Genomic DNA, 9,549 nt, shown 5'->3' with positions numbered 1-9,549 from the left:
CTGTAGTTTCATGCTTCAGCCGCTCGAGGGACTAAAGCTACATATTGTAGCTTGAAGCACTAAAAATAAAAATACATTTATAAATCAGTCTTTTACATACTTGATTTATTATTGTACCGTATGAATTGTTTCCAAATGTCTTATGTAGACTCGTATAGTCCCATGTGTGTTGGACGAGACCGAGTCATTTTGAGCTCCGTTTGAAGTCAAACATCTGCTGGTGTCTGAAAAGCTACAGCAGGAAATACAGATCATCCAACCTGTTTGTTAAAGTGTCTGAAATACACAGAAACTTGCCAAAAATAAATATAGCTGTCAGATCCACCTGCAAGTTGCATTATTATAAATTAAAGGGCTAATTTCTCATGTCTGATCTGAAGAATGTGAGTGGAGGAATAAAACACAACAGACTCAAACCTCTTAAAAAATGTGTTTTAATTGAACAGCTGTACAAAACACAGTCTCTCTTCCTTCCTCTGTCCAGCTGTTTCCACAGTGGCCCGCCTTCCCATCATGCGGTGTGTAAACAAAGAGTGTGATTTTCCATATGAGGCTCTCATCCAGATGGACTGAGTGTAAACATCACATAAAACGACCTGAAACAGGCCCCCGAGCACCAGAGAGGAAATACGGAGCCCATAAAGATGATGTGGTTGTGATATTTACAATAAACAAAAAGAAAATCTTCGTCTGGCAAAGATGTCAGATTAAAATACAATTAAGTAAGTAATATTTTACTTAAATCAGAATGATTGCAGATAATATCCATCCCAGAATGCAACCCTCCCCTATAAATGTATCCCAGAAGCCCAAGAGCTGAAGGACAGCTACAATAAAAAAATTATATTTATTTATCTAACTATCAGCTAAACTGTCAAGATGGACTCAGATTCATGTGTTCAAGTGGTTTTAGTAGGGATGCACCAATACAGACATTTAAAATGATAAATAGCTTTATAAATGGATATTTGTGTTTAAATATTGTTTCATTTCATCAATTTGTTATTATATATATAAACATTATATAAATAAAAATCAAAATGTTATGACGGTTAAACACTAATACAGACAACTTACAGTTTTTTATTAACAATTATCAATATAACTGCTGATATTATACATATTTCATATTTTACCTGCCTTAAAAAAGGTTAACAGTAGAGATGCAATCTAGAATTTTTCATGCGAAAAGTAAAATAATACATAAAAAAATATAAATGTGCAGTAGAAAATATGGAGAATTATGGAAGCTTGTTTCTGCCATATACTGTAGATTAAAAACAAAAGGCTACTATGATTTTTTTTTTATCTCACAGTTTTGAAATATAAATATTTCAAAGAATTGCAAATTATAAACTCAGAATGGTGAGGTATAAATTTGCAATTGTGAGATAAAAAGTCGCAGTTGTGTTTTTTATATTTTTTATTCTGTGGTGGGAAAAAAAGAATTGCGAGATGGAAACTCAGGATTCCGATAAAATAGTCAGAACTTCAAGATGTAAACTCACAATTGAAAGTTTCTAACTTGCAAATGCAAGATATAAACTCACAAAACAAAGTAACAATTTAGCTAAAAAGTCGCAATTACCATTTTAAAGTTTTTATTCCATGGCGGAAACAAAACAAAACAAAACCAGAATTGCATGATATAAAGTCAGAATTCTGAGGGGGGGGGGAAAGTCAGAATTGTGAAAAGTAAACTCTAAATTCCAATAAAAAAGTCAAAATGGCGAAAGTTAAACTGTGAATTCCGATAAAACAATTTAAATTGCAAAAAGTAAATTCAGAATTACGATAAAGTCAGAATTTTGAAAAGTAAACTCTGAATTCCAATAAAAAAGTCAAAATGGCGAAAGTTAAACTGTGAATTCAAAAAAAAAAAAAAGCAAAAAGTAAATTCAGAATTACGATAAAGTCAGAATTGTGAAAAATAATCACAGAATTCAATACAAAAAAATAAGAATTACGAAAAAGTAAACTGAGAATTCCGGGAAAAAAAGTCAAAATTGCAAAAGGTAAACTGAGAATTTTGATAGAAAAGTCAGAATTTTGAAAAGTAAACTCCGAGTTCCAATTTAAAAAAAAACTAAACTATGAAACGTAAACTGAATTCCGATAAAAAAAAAGCCAGAATTGCAAAACGTAAACTCTGAATTCCAAAAAAAAAAAAAAAAAATCAGAATTGCAAAAATAAATTGAATTTCAATAAAAAACGTCAGAATTGCGAAAAGTAAACTTTGAACTCCGATAAAAAATGTCAGAATTGCTAGATGTAAACTTAGAACTGCGAGAAAAGTCGCAATTACCTTTCTTATTTTTTTATTCCGTGGTGGAAACAAGCTTCCGTACTGAACTGTTCATTACTGTTGGAAGACTTTGAAAAAAGTGAATCCCTGATATTGTCTGTGTATATTATCAGTCTCATCAGACGGACACAATGACGAAGAACACTGATATTGGCAGATGCGATATGAATTTATCAGGTGCATCCCTACTGTATTGATTATCTTGATCTGAGTGGACGGATCAGTAATGAGGAACTCAAATCCTTCCCTCTTCAGTCCTCAGTGTCTCAGTGTCACGTAAGCTCAGAAATTCTCGTCCTGCTCGACACACGAGCCGTCTCTGGCATCGGGACAGCGGCAGGTGAATCCACCCGGCCGCGGCAGACAGAGATGTGAGCAGCCGCCGTTATCACGAGAGCAGTAGTTCATGCCTGCGGACCACAGTCATGTGATTAAAACGAATTCAGATATTACAGTCGTTTATGATGAGAATAGCCTGAGCTCAGACCTGCAGGGCATTGTGGGTAAGTCACAGTGATGCCGTATGTACGAGAACGTCTCTGAGGAAGAAACTCCTCCACCTCCATCCCATCATGACGGTCCATAGCAACCACTGCTTCCCTAGTGACAAATCAAATAAATAAATAATTGTAAAATAAACTTTAAAAAAAAAAAAAAAAAATACAAATAAGATGCTTACTAAAAATTAAGTAAAGAATGTTCAATTAAAATAAATAAATCAAAAATAAAAACAATCAACTAACTAAATAACAACTGACTCATAAAAAATGTAAAATGAAAAAAATCTTTTAAAAATAAAAACAATAAAAATTAGACACTAAAAATTAAATTATAAAAATGGTTAAATTAAAATAAAAACTATTAAAATAATACACTAGCCAACTAACTAACAACTAACTTTAGTTTCATAAAATGAAAACAAACAAATCTTTTTAAAATAAAAACTATAACAATAAAACATGTATATGGAAATTAAATAACAAAAACGTCAAATTTAAATAAATTATTTAACAATAAAAACGAAAAAAATAAATAAATAAGGCACTTACTAAAATTGAATGAACTATATAAAATAAAAATTTAAAATTAAAATAATAAAATCATAAAAATAAAAACAATTAAGCAACAAACCAAATACATAAATAAATCAAACTAAGAAATTCAAAATTAAATCATAAAATATATATAATAATCACTTTAAAAAGAAAACAATCAAAATAAAACTCTTATTAAAAATTAAATCAGAAAAACATTAAATTAAATTAATAAAAAAATAAAAATGTTTTCTTAACGTCCATATTTAACAACACGTTATTATATAAACATCAACCTGATTCAACCTGATTCTTTTGAATCATTAAAAGAACTGATTCACAAGAGACATTTGTTTGTGAATCGGACGGCTCTGAAGTAAAACCAAATGTGACGTACCTTCTCCAGTCAGTGTAGTAGAGGTTTCTGCCGTAAGACACGATGGCGAACGGATACTGAATCCCTTCTATCAGTTTCCTCCTGAAACGAGAGAACGGATCCACACACTCCACCTTACGGGTTCCTGAAACAAAACAGTTATTAAAAATGAATTAAATCATAAAAATGTAAAACTAAAATAAATAAATCATTTAAAATCAAAATGAAACCCGAAAAATGAATCAAATAAAAAAATCATAACAATGTTAAATTATAATAAAAAATATTAAAAAACAATCAAAATACAATTTTTTTTAATTAAATCATAAAAATGTTAAATTTTAAGAAACAACCAAAATAAAACACAAAAAAAAAAAATCTAAAAATACAAATTAAAAATAAAGAAATCAAATAAAACAATAAAATAATTAAATCATAAAATGCTAATTTACTTTTTTATTTTAATTAAATCAATTAAAAAGTGTAAAATAAAAAATAAAATAAAAAATAAATACTAATATGCACTACAACTGAAAATTCATGCTTCTGGCCTGATTGTGAATGATTCATCAGTGGCATTATTATAAAGAAAGAAAATATCAACAATAATAACCAAACGTGAATCATGATTGATGTTGCTGAATGAATGTGAAGCTGACCTGCGTCCGCCCAGCAGAGCTGCCTGCTCTGGGGGTCAAAGGTCAGAGCATTGGGCAGCCCCAGCCCTTCCTGCACCAGCACCGTCCTGTCGCTGCCGTCCAAACCGGAGCGCTCGATCTTGGGCCCGTCTCGGCTCCAGTCGGACCAGTACAGGTATCTGGAGGACAGAGAGACGTGTGTCATATATGTGACCCTGGAGCACAAAAGCAGTCATAAGCAGCACAGGTATATTTGTAGCAATAGCCAACAATATATTGTATGGGTCAAAATGATCCATTTTTCTTTTATGCCAAAAATAATTAGGATATTAAGTAAAGATCATGTTCCATGAAGAAATTTTGTAACTTTCCTACCGTGAATATACCAAAACTTAATTTTTGATTAGTAATATGCATTGCTAAGCACTTCATTTGGACAATTTTAAAGGCGATTTTCTCAATATTTAGATTTTTTTTGCACCCTTAGATTCCATTTTTTCAAATAGGCCACGTTGCAGCTAAATTCGGTTATCAGTTCATCCTTTACTCCTTAATCATGTTCTGTACGCACATAATTCACTAAAATATGGGAGTGACAACCGCAGTCAACAACCGTATTAACTCCGAAAAATACAGGGAGTGAAAACCGCATTTACAGAAATTCTACGCAGTGTGTACGGAACCAAACTGAACAACTAGTTGTTAATGACATATTTGAACGTGCATCAGAAATGTGTCTTCGTCTGTACGTGAGATACAAGAGAATAACAGTGAAAGACGTCTTAACTTAGCACATTTTGACACGGGGCTAACTGTGCTCATGAGCCCTGCGGTAAAGTGTCAGTGTTGCCAGATCTTCATATAATTAAAAAAAAACAAACAAACAAGGACAAGCACAAAAACACTAAAACACTGAAATGCTTTGTGTTTTCTAACACAAAAAAAAAATCATATATCTCATATCCGTGACAGACCACTTTATTAACTCCATAAAGTGCCTATCTTTATGAGCTAAGACCAAACAACATGCCTAAAAGCGCTTGTAAATATGAGGACATGGCAACATAACAAAAGGCTAAATTTTTATTCACTCGCGCAAGACGACAAAATGTTGCTATGGTTAGAAATGCGGGAGTGACTGCTGTTCCGTACACACATGGAACGAATATTGTAAAATATTGTCCTATCATAACAAACCATACATCAATGAAAAGATAATTTATTCAGCTTTCAAATGATGTATATATCTCAATTTCAAAAAATTGACCATTATGACTGGTTTTGTGGTCCAGGGTCATATATATATAGGGCTGTCCTCTACTAAGGATTTTTCTGGTCGACTAGTAGTCATTCATTTGAGGCATTAGTCGACTAATCACACTTTTATTAATAAACCATTTAAATCATTATAATGAGCCTTTAATTGCCTACATAGCCTATAAGCGCTCAAACACACGCATAAAGCTTGCTACAGCACACCGGCAGAAGCTATGATTATGAATGTGTCAGGGAAAAACAGTAAGGCGGCTGCATTAACATTTTAATAATTCACAGATAAACAAGTGCTTTCTTTATTTTGGTTTAAGAGATGAAGTCGGCAACACAAACTCGTCATCTCCGCAGTAGTGATGCGCCTGTGTGCATGTTTCATATGGATTACGTGAATATTTATTTGAGAATATTTGTTTTCCATTTGAATTGGTTCATTTGAAAGTAGACATTTCACTCTCTATAAATATATTTTTAATATCTGTAAGGCAAAGATATACACAGAGTTTCGCGCTCTAGTTCACAGAGACCGAGACGGCAGAAAGCGCATCCTGTTTGCTTTCATTATTTTACAAAAGCACAATGTTTTGTTGTTATTGTGAGTGCACACAAATAAACGTAGAGTCTTTACAGATTTGAAAGATGCATTACTCTTGTCTGCATGACCAAAAATGAGGGAGTATTTTAGGAGCAAGTCCCTCCATCTGTCCTGCAGTGAGCTACTGTTAAGCTTCACACTCCACACTGACACTATAACGCACATTTCTCTAGGTTAATGTTAGATTGAATGGCCATGTAAAGTTGCTAATACACATTTCAGATGATAAGCCATATTTGTGGTTGATGAATGATAGGCGAGTGTTTGGATGTCCTGCCCGATGTACGGTATTACCATAGACTAGCCGTGACGATCTGTGTGATTCACCAATGTGGATTTTTTTTTTGGTTGACCAAGCCTCTTCTATTAGGGGGCATCCCTACATATGTGTGTGTTTTCTTCAAAGCTGCGTGACCAGCACACGTACCCGGAGGCGGGGTCAGCAACGATCGGTCGCGGATTGATAAGGTCACTGTCAAAGATGACGCGCCGCTGACTGCCGTCCAGTCGGGACACCTCGATGCGGTCCAGTATGGAGTCGGTCCAGTACATGTTTCTGGAGATGTGATCGATGGCGATTCCTTCAGGGCTGCCCAGATCTGCTCACAGAACAACATACAGCGCGTTTCCTTAACAACAGCTTGATAGGTTTCAAAAAACAAAACAAATGTTGCAAAGAATTTTTTGAAGTAACATTTGTCTGAATGTTGTTACATTTAATAAAAGATCAAAGCAAGTGGCATTTATTTAACATTTTTTATTTATCATAGGGTTTCCCAAACTGGGGTTCATGAATGAGCTGATTGAAATCTAATAATTACTAAAAATTTATTAAATCTTTAAAATTTAAATAAATTAATTGTTTTAAAAGGAAAAACCGCTTCAAAGTAAAACACTTTAAAATTAATAAAATGATAAATTATAAAACAATAAAAAAACAGGTTTTGACATATACCTTCCAGGTGTGCCTTAGAATTTAAAATAAATACATAATTAAAAAAAACACAATTGAAATAAAACACTACAACAATTATATCATAAAAATGTTATATTATAATAAATAAATCATTTAAAAATAAATCAAGTAAAAATTATAAAATTATAAAACTGTAAAACTAAAATAAATCATTTAAAAATAAAAACAATGAAAAATGTATTAACCACTAATTAAATCGTAAAATGTAAAATTAAGATCTTTAAAAATTAAAACAATCAAAACAAAAACGTACTAAAATGAATTAAATCATAAAGATTTTACATTTAAATAAATCTTTCAAAAATAAAAAATCACTATAAAATGCTTAATAAAAATATATCATAAAATGTCAAATTTAAATAAATCATTCAAAAATAAAAATAATCAAAATAAAACGCTTATTAAAAATGAATTAAATTATAAAAATGTAAATAAAAAAATCATATTTAAAAAAAACATAATAAAACTTTAAAAAATATTAGTTCTTTTATATATTTACATGCATTGTCAAATAAGTATAAACCAACATCAGAGAACCGTAAATAAGCAAATGTATTGTTAGATTTTTTAAATAATAACTCAAAATCTCAGTAAATATAACATTTCAGTAAATAACTAACAATCTAAAGTAAATATTTGAGGTCAAAGTGGTTGAGCTGATAAAAGCGCCAGGGACATTGAGTTATTGTAGTGTGATTGATGTGCTGTGAATCAGTATTATCAGTGTTAGAGAGCCGCTCACCTTTAGTGATGAGGACCGAGGTTTCTCCGCCCTGCAGCTTCACTCGGCTGATGGAGGGTTGAGTGATATCAGACCAGTAGATCATCTGCTCCACGCAGTCGAACGCCACCGCGATCACCACTTTACCCTGCAGACATCAACACAAGACCAGCTTGAGACACAGCCACACAACAGAGAACGAGGAACGGCCCACGAAACATGACGATGTTTTTAATAACGAACATGCTTTAAGGAACGAAAATATTCAGAACAGCTTCACACTCACACAAGTTAGTTTGCAGTAAAAAGTCATTTTACATATATACAGTAGCTAATTATAAATAAGTACATACATACATAAATAAATATATTAAAATGTAGCAAAATGAAGAATGAAGGAAAGAATGAATGAATACGGTTAAAATGTAGCAAAATGTAAGTATTTAAAAAAAAATTAAGCTTAAAATATAGCAAAATTTTAATTATTTTAAAAATCAATTTAAAAATAGAAAGGTTAAAATGTACAAAAGTTTTTTTATTTTATTTTTTTATATATATATAAAAGTAAAAAGAAGCTTATTTTTGATTGAAATTTTAAAAACTAAATCTGCAGCATGAAGGAGCAGTCAGTTTGACTCTGAATGGATTTGTCTGGATGGAGAATCTCAAACATCCCACACATGATGGTCAATCAAGGCCACCTCAGTCTGACCAGTGCTGTCAGAGACCAGCAAAATCACGTCTTGTTGACGAGTTTTCCTGCTGGAATGTGCCACACTGACTCATGACTGTCTGTGGTTACAAGAGCAGTAAACTGAGGTTTTGTCATATTTCAGTGCAGATGATGTATAATTGGTGAATTTGACAGTTTCTGGATCCATTTAGAAACAATTTTCCATCATATAGTGGCTCCGAGAAACTAAAATTAATGTCTGACCATCATTTTCTTCAACAAAACATCTATTGTTTTAGCATTTCAAACCCAACGAACTTCTGTCTGTAAAAACATTTTGTTGTAAAATGTTTGTGCATCTCAACCACTGGTGGTGGTTGAGGAGAGACCCCCCACATGATTGTAAAGCGCTTTGGGTGTATTGCAATGCACATTAAAAGCGCTATATAAATGCTTCATTCATTCATTCATTCATTCATCTTTATTTACAAAAATGACACTTGCTTTTATATTTTGTGTGCAATTTAAGTATGACTTAATTTGTCATGCTTGTTTGTTTGTTTGTTTATAATTTAACACCATGCCAGCTAATAAGGCTATTTTCATGGCAAAAAAGGTTCAAATGTAGCAAAATATAAAATAATTAATTAATTAATCAATTAATAATTGTAAAAATTAAAAGGATAAAATTGAGCAAAATCTAAATGAATAAATAAACAAGTTAATTCATTAATAATTTTAAAAAGGTTCAAATGTAGCATAATATAAATAAATCTAGAAAGTGTTCAAATGTAGCAAATGTAAATAAATGTAAAAATTAAAAAGTTAAAATCTAGAAAAATATAAATGACTGAATAAATAAATTAATAAATAATTTTAAAAATTAAAAAGGGTAAAATGTAGCAAAATCTAAAAGAATGTAAAAATTAAAAAGTTAAAAAGTAGCAAAATAAAATGA

General features: G+C 31.5%; 1 protein-coding gene across 1 annotated transcript in view; it reads right to left on the bottom strand.

Annotated features, from left to right (window-relative positions):
- Positions 1 to 422: 422 nt before the first annotated feature.
- Positions 423 to 9,549, bottom strand: part of LOC131549814 (nidogen-1-like) — a 41,668-nt gene continuing 32,541 nt past the window's right edge. Inside the window, exons 15-20 of the mRNA XM_058792314.1 lie at positions 7,940 to 8,066; positions 6,649 to 6,820; positions 4,376 to 4,533; positions 3,738 to 3,861; positions 2,794 to 2,906; positions 423 to 2,716 (exon numbers count right to left, since the gene is read on the bottom strand). Coding sequence (XP_058648297.1) covers positions 2,589 to 2,716; positions 2,794 to 2,906; positions 3,738 to 3,861; positions 4,376 to 4,533; positions 6,649 to 6,820; positions 7,940 to 8,066 — 822 coding nt within the window. The 3' untranslated portion in view covers positions 423 to 2,588. The remainder of the gene's footprint in view (positions 2,717 to 2,793; positions 2,907 to 3,737; positions 3,862 to 4,375; positions 4,534 to 6,648; positions 6,821 to 7,939; positions 8,067 to 9,549) is intronic.

Source organism: Onychostoma macrolepis, chromosome 11, assembly GCF_012432095.1.
Source record: "Onychostoma macrolepis isolate SWU-2019 chromosome 11, ASM1243209v1, whole genome shotgun sequence".
NCBI lineage: Eukaryota > Metazoa > Chordata > Actinopteri > Cypriniformes > Cyprinidae > Onychostoma > Onychostoma macrolepis.
Note: the sequence above shows the minus strand (reverse complement) of the source record. Positions and strands in the feature narration are given on the sequence as shown.